Below are 24,480 nucleotides of genomic sequence, written 5' to 3' on the forward strand. Positions count from 1 at the left end.
ACATATTCATTTAAAAGAAAAACCCATGGGCCTTTTTGCTGCTATCATTTCAAAATCAAATTTGACAGCAAAATCAATTCTGGTACTTGCAGAATTTGCTCAGCTGGGTTATACAAAGCATGCAAACAAGATTTGTCTTGGACCCCAAAGTAATTTAGTCTTCTGTATGAAGTTAGGGGCAATGGATTATAGTGGCTAAATTAAATTGGGTTTAAATCCGTATCCCTAGTGTAGAGTTCCCAGCAAAGCTCACTGCAACATTAAAGATAATACAGTGGGCCCACTGTATTAGCAGACTAGCGATCCGTGGATTTGAGTGTCTGCAGATCGCTACACCCCATTTTTGTTAATGGGGGCACATTGCCACCCACTGACTATAATGGAGCTTGAGTATGCCTGTTTTTTCTTACCCACCAGTGCGCCCTAGAACCAAACCCCCACAGATGTGAAGGGCTTGATGTAGATTAATGTCTGCATATTTCCTACTCCCCACAGACCACATAATGCCAACAAAGAGACTTTACACATTAGACTCACATCCTGAGAATTTTGCAGCGAACTTTTGTCTTGCCTTTGCTGGATACTAAATTCAAATGGGGCTGATCCTGACTGTGAGTTCTCTGGGCAGAACTGGGAACCCAAAAGGAACTGAGAGTCACTCATACTGTTTACATCACTAGGCGCACTGGTCCAGCTGGATGGTTTATTAGGCCTGAAACAGGAAAACAAAAAGAGGATACTAAGCAAGTGTTATTAATAAAAGAATGACAAATATATTAAACATATGTGAAGTCAAAGACTTTCATGGCCAGCATCCATAGTTTTTTGTGTGTTTTTTGGGCTATGTGTCCATGTTCTAGAAGAGTTTATTCCCACAAAAAAACCCACAAAAAACTATATTAAACATACATGAAAAATGAAAACCTGTGTCTCGTTGTAGTTCCTGAGATTGTCTAAACCCATATACAAAAATACTATTCTCCAGTCACTTTGAGGTAAATATCTCAGCTTTATTCAAACTAAACACCACCAACTAAAAAGCAGGATAAAAGAATGGTAGGATGATATAAAAAGAGGGATGAGAAAACCAGACCCTCTAGACTGCAAAATAAAATAACCATGGAAAAACAGGTCAGAGAGAGGACATCAGCTAATCAAACACTTGCATGACACAAGAGTCAGCCCTATTCAGTTGATAACAGACTGTGTTTTTCTATTTTATTTCTAGATAGCTCTATGGCGGGGTTCGTTGATGTAATTGATTGTGAACAGGAAGGATTTAATTTAGATGGGGAACTGGGGGAGGCAGGGTGCACTGACTATGGAGCACCTATACAAGTAGTGCGGGGAAATGGGAGATATGGCGCTAACAGGATGAACTGTTGTTACAGAGGAAGGAGAGATCAATGTTTATTATCTATCTCCCCTTCCATTCACCCTGTTATCCTAATAGAGCAGAAGAGCACGCCAGACCAACCACAGAACCTTACACTCCTTTTGTGTAATGCCAGGTCAGTAAAAAATAAAACTCAGATAATTTACAATCTTTTAGAGGGTGTAAAGGCTGACCTGGCATATTTTACGGGGGCCTGGCTGGGTGATGAGAGCTCATCTGTTTGGGCTCAGACCTTACCAGCCGGGTACTGCATCAGGGAGCAGGTAAGATGACGTGGGCGAGGGGGAGGGAGTGGCCTTGGTCCATAAAGATAATCTTGCCTTGACCAGGATACCTCTTAGTGAGATGACCCACATTGAGTGTATTTACCTTGGCCTTAAAATTAGGGAAAGTCTGGGGATTCTGTTGGTCTACCGTCCACCCCGTAGCCTAACAGACTCCCTAGCCTAGCTGACACAACTGGTCTTGGAGCTGCTGCTGGAGTCGCCTAGGCTGTTGGTCCTGGGTGACCTCAACGTCCCCCTTGAGACCAGCTTGACAAATCTTTCAGGTGCAGCTCGGGAGTTCATGGCTACCATGACAAACATGGGCCTTTCCCAGATAGTCTCTGAGCCCACGCATTGCGCAGGTCATAACCTTGATGCAGTCTTTTGCACGGTGCAGGCATATATTGTTGGGGCATAGAAAGACGCACTGTGTCCACCACGACCACCTACAGAGTTGAACCACGTTGACAGGACGCCAGGGAGAAGGAATCTGAAGAGATGTCTTGCAAAGGTATTCAGGCCAAGAAGGAAAATAATCCTTCACCACTGCAAACAGCCTTAAGCTCCCAGCTTGAGAAATAACGACAAGAGCACTTCAAGCCTTCACTCTACACGAGGGCTTTAATAAATAAGTTACTTTAATAAATAAATAAATCACTTTGCCAACCAAACAACCATAACAACAACAGAGTGGCAGTTACTCTAACACCAACCGTCATAACTGACACTTTCTCTCTCTCTCTCTCTGAAGGACAGTTGAGAATTACAGTTGCATCAACATTCCAATGATGCACTGTTTAAATGTTGACACATAACTGCCACTAGAGCTGTAAATAACTTGCACAACTGCTCCCCCTAGTGGCCACGTCCATGTGATTTTACCAGACCTGTTTACCATGGTCCTGACACATATGTGGGCAGAGGTAGTTAATATCTCCGCATTGTCATGGACGGATCATTTCCTGGTGAAGGTTGGGCTGAAGACCACTGTTCCCCCCATCGGGGGTGGTGGACCTATTCGTATGGTCTACCCTCAAAGGCTGATGGAACCTATTAGGTTCTAAGAGGCCCTAGAGGGTTTAATGGCTGGCAGTGCTGGTGATACCGTTGAAGCCTTGGTTCACACTTGGAACAACAACCTTACCAGGGCTAGAGACACTATCTCTCCCAAGCTTCCTTTCCATCCCGCTTCTAACCGCAATCCCTGGTATACAGTGCTACCTCGGGTTACGAAATTAATTCGTTCCGCGGCGCCGTTCGTAACCCGATAAATTTCGCAACCCGAAAAGGCGCTGGAAAGCCGCTAGCCGCGCTTCCGATTTGAATTTCGCGCCGAAATTAATTTCGTAACCCGAAAAATCTTTCGTAACCCGGAACAGTTTTTTTAAATCTAACTTTTTCGTAACCTGTAAATTTCGTAACGCGGTCAATTCGTATCCCGGGGTACCACTGTACTGAAGATCTCAGGAGAATGAAGCGGGTTGGACAACGACTTGAGCGTGACTGGTAAAGATCTTGACTCATATCTGATAGGACACACCATAGGATTTATCTTAAATTCTATGGTGTACTGATAGATGCAGCTAAGAAGTCTTTCTATTCTGCATCTATTGCGTCTGCGAAGTCTCGTCCGGCACAGCTATTCAGGGTGGTTAGGGATTTAACTCAACTATCCCCCACCTTGAATCCTTTGCTAGAACCTACAACAGCCTGGTGTGACGCTTTTAATAATCACTTCACAGACAAAATCTCTCAGATAAGAGCCGACTTGGATGCCGGCTTTGAAACTGAGTCATTAGGAGAGGTATCCAGCATCTCCGCCTATGCTATCATTCTGGATCAATTTGAGTTTGTCAGTACCGAGGATGTGAACAAGCTTCTTGGTTGCATGAAAAAGACGACTTGCTCTCTTGACCTTTGCCCGTCTTGGCTGGCCGCTCAGGGAGGTGATGCTATTAGGTTATTACTAAAGAACATAATCAATGCAACCTTTAGGGAAGGCTATCTGCCATCTTGCCTTAAGCAGGCAGTGGTTATACCATTTCTAAAGAAGCCTTCCCTTGACTCCCTGGACAGAAACAACTATAGGCCTGTTTCACTGTTACCATTTTTGGGAAATGTAATTGAAAGAGCAGTTGCCATTCAAACGGATTTTCTAGATCCATTTCAAACCGGTTTTACAGCAGGCTACGGAGTTGAGACAGCCTTAGTCGTCTTAGTCGATTATCTCCATCTGGGCATCAACAGGGGAAGTATGACCCTGTTGGTGCTCTTGGACCTCTCAGCAGCCTTCAAAACCATCGACCATGGTATCCTCCTGGAACACCTGAGAGAGCTGGGAATCGGTGGCTCTGCTTTGCAGTGGTTCCGATCCAACCTCTCGGTTAGATTCCAGATGATGTTGCTTGGGGACAGTTATTAAGCCAGGAGGGAGCTCAGATCGAGCGTCCCTCAAGGTGTGATTCTGTCCCTAATGCTATTCAACATTTACACGAAGCCACTGGGTGAAATCATCCGGAAACATGATGGGGCGGTGTATTATCAGCATGCTGATGACACACAAATATATTTTTCTATGTCTCAGACTGCTGCAGTGACTAAGGAAAGCATCTCTCCTCTGAATGCCTGTCTTGATGCAGTAATGGACTGGATGAGGGAAAACAAACTCAAGTTGAATCCAGGTAGGACGGAGGTAGTACTAGTAATAGGGACTCCCAATACAGGAATGGAGTTATGTCAGACAGTTCTGGATGGGGTCACACTTCCCCTGAAGGACTCTGTTCGCAGTTTGGGGGTGCTCCTAGACTTGTCTCTCCATCTGACGGCTCAGGTGGATGCGACGGTCAGAAACACTTGCTTTCAGCTTCCCTTCCTGGAGCGGGAAGACCTTGAAACAGTAGTACATGCACTGGTAACTAGGGATGTAAAGAATATTCTCCAAAATTCAAAAATTAGTAGAAATATGTCTAATTCGAAAATTTCGAAAGCATTTTATAGAGAAGAAATTCTGATCACTTCTCGATCATGAGTAAGAATTTTGATTTTTAATCATTTCCAAATGAAGAGAAGAGAAGAAACTTTCAGCTGACAAATTCGACCCACAGGATTTGGGTATTTCGCGTAAGAAAAGCTACCATTCATCCTGGGTTTTACCAGAGGCTATTTCCTTTGTTAGGGTGATGTGCTCACTCACAGCTTTACTTTGAAAAACAAAAGAGAACAAAAGGGAAGGCATTTTGTGTGTTGGTGGTAGATAAGACATTCTGCCCTTTATGCCATGCTCTTTTTGGATGCATCACACACTCTTATTCATGGATATTTTGAACTCTCCTTGCCAAATATATATATATATATATATATATATATATATAAAATAAAATGCAAAATAAAAGTAGGTTTGCCTTAGCATCACCTTGAGAGAGCTGGAGAGAGGTTTGTCATGCCCTGCCTCTGAAGCTGAGAGAATGTGCACTCTCCTTGCCTATTATTATTATTATTATTATTATTATTATTATTATTATTGCATGACCTTAGCATCACCATGGGAGAAGTGCAGAGTTGGTTATGCCCTGCCTCTGAGGCTGAGAGAGTGTGACCCTCACAAAAGAGAAGAAGGGGCAGGATGGGGTGCAATGGCAGGAATTCTGCCATGATGGATAAAACCTAGCATTCGAAGGGATTCCAAGAGGTCATCCAACCCGCCCCCCTCTTCTACCATGAAGGAATACCTAGGAGTTGGAGTTGAAGCTGAGAGCATGTGACTTGCCCAAGGTCAGCCAGTGAATTTCTAGGGTGAACTGGGAGGCTAGAGTCCTGATCCCAGCTCAGCCATGTAAATCCACAGGGTGACATTGGGTAAGTCACACTCTCTCATTCATGGATACTCTGCACTCTCCTTGCCTATTATTATTATTATTATTATTATTATTATTATTATTGCATGACCTTAGCATCACCATGGGAGAGGTGCAGAGTTGGAGTTGAAGCTGAGAGCAAGTGACTTGCCCAAGGTCAGCCAGTGAATTTCTATGGTGAACTGGGAGAATGAAGATCTACTGAACTTTTCCCCTTCCCCACTGCCATTCCCTTCTCCTTTTGTCTCTTGTCTCTTTAGATTGGAAGCCTGAGGGCAGGGAAATGTCTAACAATTTGTAAGCAGCTCTGATAGCCTTTTGGCTGAAGAGCTGGGCAATAATAATAATAATAATAATAATAATAATAATAATATTGCATAACCTTGGCATCACCATGGGAGAGGTGCAGAGCTGGAGTTGAAGCTGAGAGCAAGTGACTTGCTCAAGGTCAGCCAGTGAATTTCTAGGGTGAACTGGGAGGCTAGAGTCCTGATCCCAGCTCAGCCATGTAAATCCACAGGGTGACATTGGGTAAGTCACACTCTCTCGCTCATGGATATTCTGCACTCTCCTTGCCAATTATTATTATTATTATTATTATTATTATTATTATTGCATGACCTTGGCATCACCATGGGAGAGGTGCAGAGTTGGATCCCATGTATTCCCTCATAGCAGAAGGGGGTTGGACTGGATGGTCCTTGAGAGTCCCCTCAACTCTAGCATTTCTTGTTGGGGCTTCACAGTTTATTTGTTGAGACTGGGCTTTCCCCCCCTTTTGTGTGTGTGCCTTCAGGTTTTTTTAAGCATAGGAATGTTCTTTAAACATCTGCCAAACTTCCTTTTGACATGGCAATTGAGTTTGAAATGCAAAGTAATTAGCGTAATTATTCAACTTGTCTTTTATTGTCATTCGAGAAATCTGTGAAAAATATTTCACTAGCTGCTGAAAGGGAGAGAAGAAATCACCCTTTGAAAGGGGGACTTGTGGAACGAATATTTTCTCCTCAAGTTCTCAATGAACGAGAACTACTGGTAACCTCTTGACTAGACTTTTGTAATGCGCTCTAAATGGGGCTACCTCTGTGTGAAGTTTGGAAACTGCAACTGGTACAGAATATGGTACCCAGGCTGGTTACTGGTGCATCTAATTTGCCCACATTACACCAGTTTTAAAATCCCTTCACTGGCTGCTTGTTAGTTTCCGGACAAGATACAAAGTGTTGGTTTTAACTTTTAAAGCCCTACATGGCTTGGATCCTGACTTCTTGCGGGAATGCCTTCTCCCTATCATCCTCCCCGCACTCTTTGTTCTGCTGGGAAGAATCTGCTTCAACCAAAGAGGACTAGACTTTCGGCAGTGACCCAGCGCTCCTTTTCAGCAGTTGCTCCTAGACTCTGGAATGACCTGGCAGACAATATCCGTCAGATTACCACCTTGGAAACCTTTAAGAATGTTATTAAGATGGATCTCGTCCAGCAGGCCTTTCCAGACTAGGTGGAAAGGCCTATTTACCTGCCTCCCCCCCTTTTCTCCATCCCCTTTTCCATCCTATCTGGACTCTGCTATAAATTTCTTGCAAATCTTCTATTGATTTTAACTGTTATTTTATACTATTTTTTAAATGTCTTTCTGGTTTAATATGTTTTTAGTATTACTATGTTTTTATACTGGGGGGAGAGATAGCAGTTTTTAGAATTTTTAACTGTATCTTGTTTTATTGTTGTAATCCGCTTGGATTCCAAGTGATTAAGTGGAATAATAATAATAATTATTATTATTATTATTATTAACAGATCTATACAAATATCACGACATTATTTTAATTACAAATGTATGGAAATAGAACATATAGTCAAAATGTCTAGCTGAGGCAGAACAATTACTTAAGAAACAAAAACCAACAAGATTTAATCTCTTGTTCTCATTCAAAAATATTTTTGAGAAATAGTTCAATAACTGTTCTCCTTGGTATCTTTTCTTTCCCTGTCAGGCCATCATTTTGCTACTGTTCCAATCCTCTTTCACCCCTCAACCCTTTTTTCTCCAATGATTTCCATGATTCCCTTCCATTTTTATGTGCCCTCTGAAAGACAAAATAGAAAGAAAACGGTCCTAAAACAAAATTGAAAAGAAAATACTTCAGATATTTTTTTTAAAAAACACAGGACATTCTTTATTATACAAAAATCAAAAGCTACCTAAGGAGAGTGCTACTTCTGCAAGATACTAGTAGATAAGCTAGCTATCTGCTTAATTTAAATCCATTTAGCCCTAAAATAATAAATCGTTATCAGATGAAGTACTAAAATTAGAATCCTAATTCACTTGCATCCCTAATTTTGAAAGTAATGATTAGGCCCACACTTACATGCACATAGGATTTCTTAACTGAATCTACTGTGTTGATAATCCCCACTTAAACAGAGAATTAATACTGCACTGAAATGTTACTTAACTGCCACAAAAAACAAAACAACAATAATAGTCAAATTCTATTCCTTACAAATAAATAGATGAAAATTCTTTTACAAACCTCCCAGTTGAGCATATCTATCTGCCAACATATGTTTCCCATATACTAGTTTCTATTTCTGGGGCCCAAATATACTTACTCAAAATTTAATCCTATTATCTACAGAATTATCCTTGATTTTACTGTACTACAAAATGTTATTAATCCTGTTGCTTTTTAGTTAGTCCACCTTGAAGTCTTCTAGTTTCTCCTCAGCTAGTCTCTCTCTCTCTCTCAAACCTCTTATCTCACATCTTTTAAAGATTTCTTCTTTTTCCACATTGTCAGCAATGTCTGTGCCATTCTGTGCTTCAATATCCTGTCTTCTCCATCCTCTATATTGTATTTAGTAGCTCTGTGTGTTGTTGTCACCTCCTCTCCTATGAGACTGTACATTCTTTCTTTTTCTGCACGTCTCTCTTTCTCCTTTGCTCCACTTCTTCTTTGTGTGTGTCTGTCTCTTCTAGCCTCTTCATCCATTCCATTCTTGTGTTTCCTATTGTCTTTTATTGGCTAAGATCCCACACCAAGAGGCAGAGCACAACACTCCACTCATGCAATTCCATGTGAAAGCAACTTTATTTCTTATTCTATTAAGTTCTTTTCCTAATTCTGTCTAAGCCCTGACAGCTTGTCAAGCCCCAGGAGGGACTACTGCTGATCGTTGTTGTTGTTAACTGCCCTTGAATTGGTCCAACTCATGGCAACCCTGTGGATGAGACATTTACAAGACCTCATGTCCTCAACTGCTCTGCTTAAGTCTTGTAGATTCATGCCCATAATTTCTTTAACTGAGTCTAGTCTTTCTGTGTGCAGTCTTCCTCTCTTTCTACTACTCTGCACTTTTCCTAGCATTATTGTCTTTTCCAATGAGTTGTGCCTTCGCATGATGTGGCCAAAGTACGACAGTCTCATTTTCATCTTGGCTTTCAGGGAGAGTTCAGGCTTGATTTGTTCTAAAATCCATCTGTTTGTCTTTTTGGCCAGTCAGGGGAACTTCTGCGCTCTTCTCCAGCTCTGCATCTCATATGAGTTGGTTTTCTTCTTATCCACTGTTTTCATGGTCCAGCTCTCATATCCACACATGATAATGGGGAATACTATGACTTGGATAATAATAATAATAATAATAATAATAATAATAGCTTTATTTATATACTGCCCTTTGAAAACATCAGGGCGGTTTACAGCAGTACAAAATACATATACATAAAGTAACAGGGCAAGAAACAACAACAACAATACAATTAATTTAAAACTCATGCCAGGTCATCAGTGCAGCTGGCAAAAAGTGGGGGAAGGCATTCAGGGGGAGGAGTCAGGGGTAGGCCTGCTCGAAGAAAAGTGTTTTCAACCCCTTCTTAAATTGGGCCAAGGAGGTAGCTGAGCGGAGTTCAATGGGCAGCGAGTTCCAGAGGGTGGGGGCCGAGATGGAAAAGGCCCTTCTAGAGGTGTTAACTAATCTGGCCTCTGGGACTCTTAATAAGTGCTGCCCTGTTGATTTGAGTGTGCGGGGCGGATTGTACGGAGAGAGGCGGTCCTCTAAGTACCCTGGACCCAAGCCATTTAGGGCTTTATAGGTTATAACCAACACCTTGTATTGCGCCCGGAAGCGGATAGGCAGCCAATGTAGGTCTTTTAAGACCGGTGTAATATGGCTGGTCCTGGATGTATCAGTGGCCAGTCTTGCTGCCATATTCTGCACCAATTGCAGCTTCCGGGTATGGTACAAGGGTTGCCCCATGTAGAGCGCATTGCAGAAATCCAAACGAGAGGTTACCAGAGCATGTACTACTGTTTCAAGGTCCCTCCGGCCCAGGTAGGGACGCAGCTGGCGTATCAGCCAAAGCTGATAACAGGTGCTTCTGACTGTCGCATCCACCTGAAATGTAAGGTGGAGTGACGAGTCAAGGAGCACCCCCAGACTGCGTACTGAGTCCTTCACTGGAAGCGTGATCCCGTTCAGGACAGGTGGAACCACCGCCATCCCTGGACCGGGAGAACCTATCACGAGTACTTCCGTTTTCTCTGGATTCAAGTTGAGTCTGTTTTCCCTCATCCAGCCCATTACCGACTCCAGACAGGCCACGAGAGGAGAGATGCCATCCCCGGTCACTGCATCAGTCGGAGACATAAAGAAGACTATTTGGGTGTCATCAGCGTACTGATAACCCTGCGCCCCATGCCTCCGGATGATCTCTCCCAGTGGTTTCATGTAAATGTTAAATAGCATGGGAGACAGAATGGCTCCTTGAGGGACACCAGATGTAAGGGCCCTCTTATCGGAGCACACGTCCCCCAGCTGCACCATCTGGAGCCTCCCAGAGAGGTAGGATCGGAACCACTGGAGCGCAGTGCCCCCGATTCCCAACTCTGCCAGGCGCTCCAGAAGGATACCATGGTCTATGGTATCGAAAGCCGCTGAGATGTCTAAGAGCACTAACAGGGACACGCTACCCCTGTCCATGCCCAGACGGAGATCATCGACCAAGGCGACCATGCCCGTCTCAACCCCGTAGCCCGCCCGAAAGCCGGTTTGAAATGGGTCTAGATAATCCGTTTCGTCCAAGATCGATTGAAGCTGGATTGCAACCGCCCTCTCGATCACCTTCCCCCAAAATGGCAGCAACGAAACTGGCCGATAATTATTATGCATCAGGGGGTCGAGGGAGGGCTTTTTTAACAAAGGTTTTATGGTGGCCAATTTTAAGTTAGATGGAAATTGCCCATCCCTCAGAGATGTATTAATAATCCAGTGTAACATTGAAGTTACTACCAGTCCCCCCTGAGCCGCTAGCCATGAGGGACAGGGATCGAGAGAGCAGGTCGTCTTCCTAACACTTCTAAGGATCTTGTCCACATCCTCAGTTGCATGTCTTTACTCTTTAGGATCTTATTTAGTGTTTTCACTGCTGCCCTTCCCATTCCTACTTTTTTTCTAATTCCTTCACTGCAGTCACTGTTCTGTCTTTACTCTTTAGGATCTTATTTAATTCCTTCAAAGCTGCCCATCCCATTCCTAGTCTTCTTATTTCTTGACTGCAGCCACCATTCTGATCAATGTTTGATCCTAGGTATAGGAACTCTTCAACGATTTTTATTTCTTCATTGTCTAGGGGTTAAATTACTGCTGATTACTTGTGAGGAAAGGAGGGAGGGTGATTTAGATGATGAAGATATAACTGGTCTCAACTGGGAGGAGGGAGAAGAAATGAGAAAGAAATGGTCTTTACAGCTACTGGGGAAAGTTGTGGATAGGGTGCTAAGGACTAGTGAATAGCTTCTTGTGCCCTGCTCTCCAAAAAGACTGGTACATGTAGGCCACACTTATGTTTATGTACATCACTAACAAGATATTGACCATTGTGTCCACATGCACCCCCCCCCCTCTCAGTTTGCTGGTGCTACACAGGGATGGACAGTCCATCCACTTTATTCTTACAGCTGCTGAAGTTTCTCATGGAGGTGTCCCAATGTGTGAGACTATAGCTTCAGCACCAGCAGAGGTCCCATCCAATTCAGAGTAGCTACAGAAGTAGCAGTGGTAAAATTAAGATTTGCTCACATGTCCACAGCAACAAACCTACCCTATATAGAAGAGCAAAGTGATGGTACCTTCAGCAGCAAATTTTGAATGCCATGAAAGGGCATCAGATTGTTACCTATTTACTTTCCTATTATTATGTTTCTCTCCTCCTGTCAGTGGTGGGGGAGAGATGATCTTCTTCATGTGCCAAAATAATGTGGCTGGCTCTTGGCACCAGGAACTGTGATATAAGTGTGTCATGGGAGGGGAGCTACTCTGCCTCAGGCAACAAAATATCTTGAACCAGCCCCAGTTCCAGATTTAAGATGCACATTTCTTCCTTCACTTCTGTGTCTTTACCCTTCTATCCCCTACTTTATGGTGCATATTAGTTTTGATTTCTACTCTGTATCTGATCATTTCCTTTCCTGAGTCTTTCGGTTAATGCTTTTCAAACACTGACATGCTTCTTAGATGCCAAGAGCCCAATTCTAATGAAACAGTACTTTTCGTTTTACCTCTGCTATTTATAGAATGCCAGCCATACTGGAAGAGAAGCACTGACACATCAGAAAAATGACTAGGAAGACTATGACTGTAGAAATGCAATAAATATGCAAATGTTGTTTTAAATATAATAATATCAAACTAGGAGCTCAGCTGTGTACCAGATGCATGCACTGCTTTACGCTGTGCACCAATTATTTTCCAAAAAGCATTCACTACCACCCAGAACTATGCATTTTTCTTCTGTTCTACTTTAGTAATGGGAATTGAGATTTCACAAAATAATGAGTCAAGAGTTTGGGGCAAGTCTACAACAGATTTATCAGAAATCTCACCAGATAAGATTAGAGAGGCAGCATGGTTTAATGGTTTGAACATTGGACTACAACTCTGGAGACCAGGATTCAATTCCCCACTCAGCCATGGAAACCCATGGGTGACATTGGGTGAGTTACACACTCTCTGTCCCAGAAAATCCCATGATAGGGTCGCCATAAGCCAGAAATGTCTTGAAAGCACACAACAATAAAGCAGGTTATGGATATAAGCATGGGTTAGTGGTATGCCACAGTTTTATAGCTGGCTCTCTGACACTGTGATATCAGCTACTGTATGAGATTTTGGAGTTTGTTGTTGTTTTAATATGCCTTCACGTCGTTTCCAACTTATGATGACCCTAAGGCAACACTTCACAAGGTTTTCTTGGCAAGTTTTTGTTCAAAGGGGGTTTGCCATTGCCTTCCCCTGACGCTGAGAGAGTGTGGCTTGCCTAGGGTTGCCATTAGTCAGGACTTCCAAACCGGGACAAATGTAGGACAAAATTTTCAAATGTAGGACTTTGGGGGGGGTCCTACATTTGAAAAAGAGCCTCACTGAGGGGAGGATTCCTTCTCCGCACCCAGGGAGGCTTTCTTTTCCCCGCCTGGGCTCCGTTTTTGCCGGCGGAGCTCAGGTGGGGAAAGAAGTCTGGCCTTGGCAGGAGAGGCTTCTTTCCCTCCCTCGGCTCCAGCGGAGCCAAAGAGGGGAGGGAAGCCCCCCCGCCAAAGGAGAGAGGCCTACAGAGGCCTCTCTCTTTCCCCCGCTATCGCTGTTGCACACTTTGCAACAAAGCCCGGGGGCGGGGGAAATCCCGGGGGCGGGGCCAACCCGGAGCGGGACCGTGCAGACCCTCCCAAAACCAGGAAAGTCCCACCTACAGGCAGGATATGGCAAGCCTGGGCTTGCCCAAGGTGACCCAGTGGATTTACATGATCGAGCCAGGATTCTACATTCTGGTCTCCAGAGTCATAGTCCAAAGTTTAAACCACTACACCATGCTCTCTCTCTGGACAGGTATGACTAATTTCCATCTGAATACTGAACTACCGTTAAGTAGCCTGTCCTTTTGTTTGTTCCCAAATTGTTTTTCCCATTAGGTCGGCTTGAGTGTTAACATTAATGCCAGTAGGTTATTCAGGAAAGAATTCCTAACTAATAGAGCAGATTATTCATCACTAGTATTTCTAATATGAATGTATTAAAGAAAAACATTTTAACAAGTACTTTTCCTTGAAATATTCACAGGAGTCCAGCAATGAGGGAGTATGAAGAGGAACAAATGCTTGGTCAGGCCCTGTTTTGTCCCAAGAGCAATACTATAGACGTTGGGTGTAGTAAGGCCTCTGGCTCTCGGGAACACAGCCAGAACAAAAGACTTGTCCACAAATTTTTTAAGTTTCAAAAGCTTTACTGGTTATAAACACAAAACATGAAACCGTTCTCCTTTTTCTCAATAGTCCTTCCTAAATACCTTGCTCTCTTCTTGGTGGATTCTATCTTTCTTCTTCTGAGGACTATCTTTCTTCTTTTGTGGACTTACCTTTTTGTCAAAGGAAAATACTCTCTCCAGGTCTGACTTGGCTGAAATCTTACTACACACAGAAACTAACTAGAGGGAGACAGTATAAGACCCTGGGATTTCCCACAATCCTTGTCTTTCTTAAAGCTATAGACCTGTATTTCCCCTCTTAAACTAATACATAGAAAACCTAATATAATCTTAACTAAATATATGTCTCAAGAACGTCAAAGATGCTCTGGAGGCATGACAGGCCCCACCTGGAATACTGTATCCAGTTCTGGGCACCACAATTCAAAAAAGATGTTGAGAAACTGGTGTGTGTCCAAAGAAGGGCGACCAAAATGGTGAAGGGTCTGGAAACCATGCCCTATGAGGAACGACTTAGGGAGCTGGGGATGTTTAGCCTGGAGAAGATTAACAGGTGATATGTTAGCCCTGTTTAAATATTTGAAGGGATGTCATATTGAGGAGGGAGCAAGCTTGTTTTCTGCTGCTCCAAAGAACAGGACCCGGAACAATGGATGCAAGCTCCAGGAAAAGAGATTCCAGCTAAACATTAGGAGGAACTTCTTGACAGTAAGTGCTGTTTGACAGTGGAATACACTCCCTCAGAATGTGGTGGAGTCTCCTTCTTTGGAGGTCTTTAAACAGAGGCTGGATGGCCATCTGTCAGGGATGCTTTGATTGTGATTTCCTGCATGGCAGGAGGTTGGACTGGATGGCCCTTGTGGTCTCTTTCAACTGTATGATTCTATGAAATACTCTTTTAGGGCATATTTGTTTAGTGAAACAATCCAGATCCCTTAGCCGTTTGTTGCAACTTACATCTTACTAGAAAAGCCTCAAGCACCACATAACCACCACCCCCTTAAAAAGTTGGCACAAATATTTGCCCATTAACAATCTTTGGGATTTGCTGTTCATTTTTATTGATTCTACACAGCTGAGTAGAAAAGATTGCTGGTGGAAGAACCTAGCTCATCCTTCCCATATGGGGAAGACTACAGTTCTCCTGGGCACTTCCAATTTCCTTCTGGCTGTAGAAGATGGGAGTTGTAATCCAACGCATCTGGAGGACACCTGGCTAGGGAAGGTTAATCTAGATAATACATTCAGGAAGAACATGCTCTCCCTACATGATATTATCTTCTTTCTTGGCCTCTTAAGAGTTTCTGCGTGTTATCCATATACTGGGATAAACTTTGGTGGCACAATCAATTTATTTATGAATATAGTAAGCTTAATTCCAGAACCTTTTGGGTAGAAAAAAGTCTAAACTTTCATAGATGATAACACAGTAAAAAACACATGTTTATTTGATAAGTCATGCCAGCAAAAATTAATTGTACTGTTATTCATGCTAACTTTGTCGTCATCCCCTGCCTTGAAAAATTCTATTACATTGCATGCCTAAGGTGAGTACATCTATATTTTCCTTAACTGGCACTGTTATTAATTTCTTGTCTTGTCTTAATCCTTTTCTTCACACACCATCCCAGCAAAGCATACTGGCAGATGACTCAGGACTAGTAAATCAATAGACTTGTATGATAGTCTTCATAAGTTTATTCCGACAGTATACTTTCAGGGAGCCAAGGTCCTCACGGAGGATTTGACTTTTTGTGAAATGGGTCTAGAACAGCCCCATTTTGTTTTTCTGTCATTGTTGTCATTCCCTTTCCTCCCCTCTCTTAACCTGCCTCGCTCTTCCTCTGGCTATCTACAACAGGAAAAAAATTGTTTATTTTGTTAAACACTAGATAAAGGAGCTAATTTTCTGCAACTTTCAATGAAATACCCACATTTATAAATGCAGTGAAATATTTTACACAGTTGTACAATGAATAAATTATATTCTGAACATCATGATTCATTTCGGCACCATCTTCATCAATACTAGAGAGACATTTTCACATAATAAGCTCACTATTGTAAACAGCACAAGGGAAATAATAGAGATAAAATGCTTGCAAAACCTCCAATAATTTGATCTGGCACTCAAACAATATCTTATGTGCATTTTAATAATCCCCCTGAAGTAAAATTAAACCATATTATCAGATCTGTGCTCATGCAGTGAGGAAAAATTGCCAATGGCAACTTAAATTTATGGATACATTTGCACATCACCATAAATACTAGTCATATCAACCCCATAATGCAATCTCTCTTCACCTACTAGGGAGTCTTTAAAAATAATTTTAAAATCACATGACTGTGGGCTTTGAGATGCATCATCATGCATTGCATTCTTTGTCAATTCTGAAATAGGCTAATAAACTCTTTTTAATACAGCCTTACTGCACAGCAGCTGCTTTTTACTTTATAAGCAAATACAGTGTGCTACCATTGATCCCTGACAGCTAATCCACATATTATGAGATGGCTTTGATATGCAGAAACAACTTGAGTGATGTAAGGTCAGATAATATAATTTTGGAAGACAAACCATGAACATTCATTCCTGAGCTGAGATTTTTCTCCTTACCCCCAGCATGCCTCTACACCTTTTATATTAGTCACGACAGATTCCTTAATGGAGCATCCAAATGCAGAAGCAGCCTATCCTATAAATACTAAGTGCTGAATGGAGAACAACATCATGTCCCTATTGAGAGTTTCCTAAGGCATCTGTCTGGTTTTGGTGAGAAAAAGAATGATAGAGCTTGTTTAGATCTAATAAGAAGAGAACAAATTCTTGCATTTCTGTGGTTCACTACCATTACACTGATCATATTATCTGGATGCACTACCTGAGTGTTTTTTATTTGTTTGTTTACTGCTCATATCTGAGCTAATTCAGATTGTGTGCATTATCTCAAAGAAACCATTCAGACCCCAAAGCCAACTTTAGTGCAGATGACAGGAATGTGCTGTAGATATGCACTCCCTCTTCTGCATCCACTCCCTCCTTCCCTTCCCAACTCCCTTTTCATTTTCCACATCACATATCTCTTGTCCACTTAATGGATCATGGTAACATGGTGACAATTCAGAATCAGAAATTACTGCTTGAACTGTGTGATGCTGATGATGCCAAATAGTAATACAATAATAACACAGCAATGGCAGAGCCAAGCAACTTACCCCATTTTTGTGGGAGTGCTAAATAAATCTTTGATATTCCACAGATTCACATTCATTTTTCAAGCCTGTCTGTTAAGAGAGAAAGAGATGAAATCAGTAGCGTGGTATGTTTTGTTTCTCATACATTTGTCTCTATATTCAAAAAGATATCAATTGGAACAGCTGTTTTTCCCCTCATCAAGACGGCTACCGTCTGGCACAAGACGCAGACACAATAGGTTTCATAGGTGAAACATTTCAAACTTTTCTCATAATAAAACTTTCAAAGCTAATAATATTTCTGCCTCCAGTGATGGTACAATCTGTAGAGAAGGAAGACAGGAATATGGAGTGCTGTAGCATAGAAATGGTATCCATTATTACCTAATGCTGCTTCTTTGATTTGGGACATTATCACACCAGCCTCATGGCAATCACATTATGAAAGGAAACAGGAATCTACCACTTTGAAAACATTTGTTATCACACCTCTCTTCTTTTATACGACTGTACTGCTTGGGGAAAAACCCTCTGGGGTATTGTAAGTCTATTCATTTCACTTCTGGCATTACAACCATGAGGTGCTAAGATACGGTTGCCATATCCCGGTTTTTGGCAGGACATTCCCGGTTTTTCAACCGTTTTGAATGTCCTGTCCTGGGTTGGCACCAGTCCCAGGAGCTCCCAGTGACCACCTCCTCCCCCTTGGCTGCCATGATTTTAGCGCAACAGTGGCAGTAATGCAAGGCCTAACTGCCATGCTAGGCCTTGCTGGGATCAAGGAGGGCTTGGGGCGGGGAAGATGAATTGAAGCACCTAGACCGGACTGTACAGGTGAATGGTTATTCCAGCTCAGACATCAGAAGAGCTGCCAGGCCCAGAAAAACCCAGAGGAGTGAATACAAGCAACCACCCAAAGGGAAGGAATTTCTACCATACATCAAAGGAGTCACAGACAGAATAGGCAAAGTGGTGAAGAAGCACAACCTCCAAATGGTTACAAAATGACCAAGAAAATCCAGCAAATGCGGCGCTCAGTGAAGGACAGGAGAGACCCTCTCACAGCTGCAGGAGTTAACCGCATACCATGCAGCTGTGGACAAGTCTACATAGGGACCACCAAACGCAGTGTCCAAACACAAATCAAGGAACATGAGACACTGCAGAATGGGTCAGCCAGAAAAATCAGCAGTAGCAGAACACATTATAAACCATCCTGGGCACAAAATGCTGTTTGAAAACACTGAAATTCTGAACCATGCCAACAACTACCAGGTCAGAATGCACAGGGGAGCCATTGAAATCCACAAACACTTGGACAACTTCAACAGGAAAGAAGAAACCCTTAAAGTAAATAAAGTTTGGCTACCACCAATAATCCACCCCGCACACTCAGAACATCCGGGACTAAATTGTTGGAGGTCCCTAGGTCTAACCTTACCCGGACCTCACAGAGGGCTTTCACTACTGCTGCCCCTTTACTTTGGAATAAGCTCCCTGCAGAGCTTCGCTCCGCCGCCTCATTAGCTGTTTTTAAAAAACAGCTGAAAACATATCTATTCCGGCTGGCCTTCCCACCTTAATTTGTTTGTCTATTCTTCCTGCCCCTTTTTTCCCTTCTGACCCTGGATCGATGGAACTTTTTTGCATTTTTCTTCTGCCCCTGATATGTGTATTTTCCTATTTTACTGTTTCCTGTTCCTGTTTTTTGTAGTAATGGTTTTAACTGTTATATTGAATTTTTAATCCTGTATTGTAATGTTTTTATAAATTTTGTAAGCTGCCCTGATCATTTCCATGGAAGGGCGGGGTAGAAATAAAATTTATTATTTATTATTATTTATTATTATTATTACTAGTCCTGAAGAACACCAAAACCAGGACTCAGGAAATGCAAATGAGAAATCACTCAGGGTCAGAGGCTTTCCCAGCAAACCATGATCACCAATTAGCAGACACTAATCCTCTTTTGCATATCCTCCTACCCTGAGGCCCTGCCATCAACAACAGAACAATACACAGATTAACATGGAAACTCCTCCCTACAGTGTGTGTACACACACACACACACACACACAGAGCTCTCTGAAGATGCCAGCCACAGATGCTGGCAAAACATCAGGAATAAACTCTTCTAGAACATGGCCACACAGCCCGAAAAACCCAAAATTATTGTTGTTGTCAACTGCCCTCAAATTGGCCCTGACTCATGGTGATCCTGTGGATGCGACGTCTCCAAAACTCCCTGTTCTGCACAGCTCTGTTTAGATCCTGCAAATTCTGGCCTGTGACTTTCTTGATTGGTCTAGCCATCTGGTATGCAGTCTTTCTCTCTTTCTGTTACTTTCTACCTTTCCCAGCATTATCGTCTTTTCTGCCTTCTCACGATGTGGCCAAAGTACAACAACCTCATTTTTGTCATCTTTGCTTCCAGGGAGTTTGGGCTTGATCTGTTCAAAGACTCATTTGCTTGTCTTCTTGGCTGTCCACTGTATCTTCAGAATCTTATCCAGCACTACGCCTCAAAAGAGTTTAACTACTACTACTGCTAATAATAATAATAACAAAATAATAAAAAAATATTATTATGGGTTTGCTCATCAGTGAAAAGGTTCACTACTGTAACAGGCTGGCAGCAGGGCAGACACAATGTTGTGTGATATGTACCAAGCAAAGATGTTTTTATCCTGTTAAAATTCTGCTTTTTAGCCTTGTCTGGTAATGCCCCTGGCCCAATAAAACAAACCTCCATGCTTGTTATGTCAGGTGCTGGCTATGTCACACCTTGGTGCTGACTGATAAAGTGTGACACTTGCCAATCATATAATTAGTTTCACTGACATTTACGTTTATATCACAGACTCACAAGTGTCAGAGCTATATGTTTACTTCAAAACAATACAAAGAGGCTGAGAGATTAGAAGACACTCAAGGAACTTGAAAGCAAGATCAATATTCTGCCCTGCTACGGAGGCTGCATGCCTGGGGAATGCTGGACAAACATATTGGATGTTCCAGCACCTGGTTAAAGAAGACTGTTTCTAAATACGGTGCCACTGACAGTCAACTCCTAAAACAGATACTGTATCAACTTTCTGGGTCAAAAAATGGCAGCTATAGGGCATCTTAGAAATATGTGCCTAAAATATGGCCAATGTAGAAATAAAAGGCCAGGGGGAAATAAAGAGGATTATTCTAATAGCACTCAGTGCTAAAATATCAGTCGGCATGAGGTGTGAAGCAGACAAGCTCCAGTACATCCACCAACTTTCCTAATTAATCCTGTCATTCTACTTTTCCAGAAACTTTTAAAATGTCCCAACTTTTCTTTCTTCCCTCTTTGTCCTCAGCCTACTTCACTTCCTGAAAACTGAGTTGAAAGTGCCAAATGTGGAGGGGAGGGGAGAGGAGGGCATGCAGTAGGCTCAGGCAAAAGCAAACTCTGGCACTGCAAACTTTTGCTGTAGGTCTTATTTGTGCTGTTTTATTGGGAAGGGTTAACATTTTGAAATGACAAAACACTTTGAATAAATAAATAAATATGAAGGCAGTTATGCCTTCCCTGCCAACTGTTTAGAGTCACAACTGCCTTTAAAAAAATCTTCAGTCTTTTCATAAGTGTTGCTTTAAGAAAGTTGAAAGCTGAATTCCTACATTTTTCTGGTGTAACGAATTACAGTACGCTCAGCCAGTAAATCCTTTTTGCTTTTGGAACAGCAACTATCTGGGTTTTACACTTAGCCTGTAACTCAGACTACAAAGAAAGCTAAGCATTTTAAGTCCTACTTATTTCCTCCAAAAATATTTAAGCATGTGTTTACTTTACCAAATGGAAATCAGTGCAGTTAACTTTGGTTGTTGGATCATGACCAATATTTATAGAACCATCCTGAAATTATTTTTTAGAAAGGCAAATGTCACACCTCCATTCAAAACGCCATCACTGAGACTGCTCAAAAACACAGCAGAAGAAATTAACCACAACCTGACTCTCATCATGGCAGTCATTAATTCAAATTCACAAGAACAATACCAAGACAAAATGAAGACCAGATGGATATGAGAAGAAAACATACAGCTGCAACTCCAACCAAACCCCAAGGCTTTGGGCCCGTCTCGAAGAAGCCTTTAAATCAATGGTTCCCAAACTTTTCTATGCCCCACACCCCTAGGAAATGTTTGATTCATGCCCCCCCCCAAACAGTGAAATTACATTTGAAGATGAGGAAGTCTAATTTCTAATTTTGGAACCACAAACCAAACCACATACAATACTGAAGGTATTGAACTAATTGAATGTTTTAAAAGCTAAGCTTTTAACTCAGTGAATAAAAAGCAAATCTAAATCGAGCAAGTAGATTCTAATTTATTCAGAAAAAAATTGAGTTATTATGTTGGTTTTTTGTGGGTTTTTTGGGCCACAGATGCTGGTGAAATGTCAGGAATAAACTCTTCCAGAACACAGCCATCTAGCCCCCAAAACCCACAAAAAACTATGGATGCCGGTTGTGAAAGCCTTCGACATCACATGAGTTGTTATGACTTCCGACACTCATTATTCAAGGACATAAACCTGAATTCAATCTCACATCTCCTGGGTTACACACCAGGTTGGGAACCCCTGCATTAAATAAAAGAGACAATCTCATACAAGAGTAGCTCTGACACAAACTGGTAGTCTGATCCTATCCTCAATTTTTCTTCTAAAAGAAGGTTGCTGATTCTAGCCTTGCAAGAGGGGCCAATGGAATATAGCCTTCGGAGAACATTAAACATCAAAACAACATTAAAACATTAAAACAACAACAAATGGTTCATAGCTGGAACATGGTGAAAAGGGTAGTAACTGCTGAGATTCTCAAGTCTCCTGGGGAAAGGCTGTTGTTGTTAGGGCTCTTCCTATTGAGCAACTCAACTTAAACACCATAGATCTGGTGCAGTAATGTGTGAGTGAGCATTATTTTATTTGTCACCAAGATTACATGTTCTATCCAATAAATATATGCAATACTGGCACTATAATATCCTAAGCATTAATGAATATTAGCAGTGTGTGCATTTATGTGTGTAGATCTTGCACATTTTCCCAACAGGAAGAAATGTTTTGAGTTCTGGGAAAACAGGATATAAACCAGAAACAGAAATTATATACAAAGAAAAGCTATGGGAATCTTTCACAACAAATTAAAACAGTGTGTTTATTGTAGAATAAAAAGATTGTCAGACTTTTCTAGTTCTTTAGCTAATCCTGATGGAAATTTTTAAAACTCTGTTCAGAAGTCTATGCAACATTTATATTTGGGTGTCATATGTGTGCTATTTTCTCATTACATTTTGATTCTTAAGGTGTAAAATATATTAATTTGTGTGACACACAAACGCATGGTCAGTTGAGCTTTGGTTAAACATACTCATGTTCTACTATAATAACATACAGTGAGTGCTTCTTGTTGTTCTTGTGTGCCTTCAAGTCATTTCCAACATGGCAACCTTAAGGCGACCCTATCATGGGGTTTTCTTGGCAAGATTTGTTCAGAGGGGGCCTGCCTTTACCTTCCCCTGAGGCTGGGAGAGCGTGACTTGCCCAAGGTTACCCAGTGGGTTTCTATGGCTGAGCTGGGATTTGAACCCTGGTCTCCAGAGTTGTAGTCCAATGCTCAGACCACTACGCCACACTGGTTCTCATTTTACAAAATGGCTACGTACTTCCAAATGATGTTTTAGAAACTGTGCCAAAAATGTACTTTGTTTCAAAGAACTCTGCCAAATGCTTTCACTTTCTGTTCTTTAATCAAGAGGGAATCGAATTTTTCAGCCAAGCTTATTAATAGGTCAGATGTCATACTGATTTGAGGTCTAATGAATTAGATAGTTGACTGACCTAAAAGCACCATGTTAGAAATTTTAGACTCAACTCCTTAGGCTACAATTCAAACACATTCCTATTAAACTCTCAATAACGTACTTACGTTTAGAACTGCACTTTCAGCCATTTCTTTAAAACCAAGCAAACATTTAAACATCAATTGCTCATCTCTCCAGTTGTGAATCATGTACAAAATCGACCAAAACAACAACAACAACATCAACGACAATAAAACCCACAACAGTCCAGGTGTTGTGCAAAGTGATGACATTTTGATTTGGGTCTCAGACAGGATGACCAGGCATCACAACAGCAAAAGCACCACAAAATGTAGGACATTCAAGAAAATATAGGATATTACAAAATAAAAGCTAAAAACACTCATACAAATGTAAATTGATCCTTTAGACATGCTCAGAATGGAGGACATTTTGGAATTTCTCCTGGACAGAAGGCTGAAATGGAGGACATGCTTTAGGAAAGCATGGCGTCTGGTTGCTGGTCTCAGAAGACTAGAAAGCCGTTTCCAATTTATGGTGACCCTAAAGTGAACCTACCATGGGGTTTCCTTGGCAAGTCTTTCAGATGGGGTTTGCCATAGTCTTCACTTGAAGCCAAGAGCATGTGACCCAATGGGTTTTATGGCCGAGCTGGGAATCAAACCCTGGTCTCTAGAATCATAAAATTATTACGCTACGCTGGCTCTCACAATGAACGTACAATCTAGAAGAAATTTATTTACTCAGATAAAAAATACTGTACTTCTAAACCTAGAAAAAATATCAGAAAAAAGAATCATAACATGGATGGAACGCATGCAAAGTGTACATAAATGAATACTAACTATTTAAAAAATACTAGTATCTGCAAAGTAAGATGGGTTGTTTTTTCTCTCTCAACAAAATTCATCTTGGTGGGGAACCTCCTTATTGCCTCAGTCCTTGCTTCCCTCAATTCCTAAGCTATTGTGAGCAGACTACACAATATCTGTTATAGTTATATATCTAGATCTCTCTAGATATAGTTATATCTAGATCTCTCTAGATCTTTTTAGGAAGAATCTGAAGACCTTTTTCTTCCGTCAAGCCTTCCCCCATGTGCCTTGATGATATCCCTTTCTCTCTATGCATTTTGTTCGATCCAGTTAATTTGTTATATGTGTTTTAATGTGTTTTAATTGGTTTTTATATTGAATGATTGTTTAGAATGTTTTTAGAATTGTTGTACAGTGCGTCCTCGCCTTACGCGGGGGATCCGTTCCGGATCCCTCCGCGTAAGGCGAATTCCGCCTATGCTCGAGCCTCATTGGAAACAATGGGGCTCGTGCGCGGCGGCGCGGCGGCGCAGGTGCACGCAGGGCGCAACGGGCGCGCACGCCCATTCAATTGAATGGGACATGCCACCCCTTCCGCCCCACGCACGTGCCGCGGCTTGAGCACATATGCTCAAGCCCGCGTATGGTGCGGGCGCACTGTATTGTTTTTAAGTGGTTTTTTATTGTCGGGTTATGGGCTTTCACTTTGTATTGTCTTTTGATGTTAAATTTTGTAAACCGCTATGATCTCTAAGGAATAGCGGTCTAGAAATAAACTTTCATTCATTCATAGTAATATAATTCCACTTTAACTGTTATGTCTGCCTCC

General features: G+C 41.8%; 1 protein-coding gene across 12 annotated transcripts in view; it reads right to left on the reverse strand.

Annotated features, from left to right (window-relative positions):
• IHO1 (interactor of HORMAD1 1) overlaps positions 1–24,480 on the reverse strand; it is a 68,974-nt gene that overhangs the window by 40,882 nt on the left and 3,612 nt on the right. For 5 of the 12 annotated variants that reach the window (XM_089518021.1, XM_089518042.1, XM_089518052.1 and 2 more), the window contains exons 2-3: positions 16,993–17,061; positions 538–712 (exon numbers count right to left, since the gene is read on the reverse strand). In XM_089518021.1, coding sequence (XP_089374147.1) covers positions 538–712; positions 16,993–17,048 — 231 coding nt within the window. In that variant the 5' untranslated portion in view covers positions 17,049–17,061. Of the gene's footprint in view, positions 1–537; positions 713–1,765; positions 1,853–2,032; positions 2,052–2,112; positions 2,356–2,375; positions 2,414–3,767; positions 3,839–13,923; positions 13,959–16,992; positions 17,062–23,394; positions 23,503–24,480 lie in introns of those variants that run through there. The other 7 variants (XM_089518012.1, XM_089518079.1, XM_089518097.1 and 4 more) reach the window with 7 other exon arrangements.

Source organism: Sceloporus occidentalis, unplaced genomic scaffold (assembly GCF_023333645.1).
Source record: "Sceloporus occidentalis isolate IW3139 unplaced genomic scaffold, rSceOcc1.0.p SCAF_1, whole genome shotgun sequence".
Taxonomy (NCBI): Eukaryota; Metazoa; Chordata; class Lepidosauria; order Squamata; family Phrynosomatidae; genus Sceloporus; species Sceloporus occidentalis.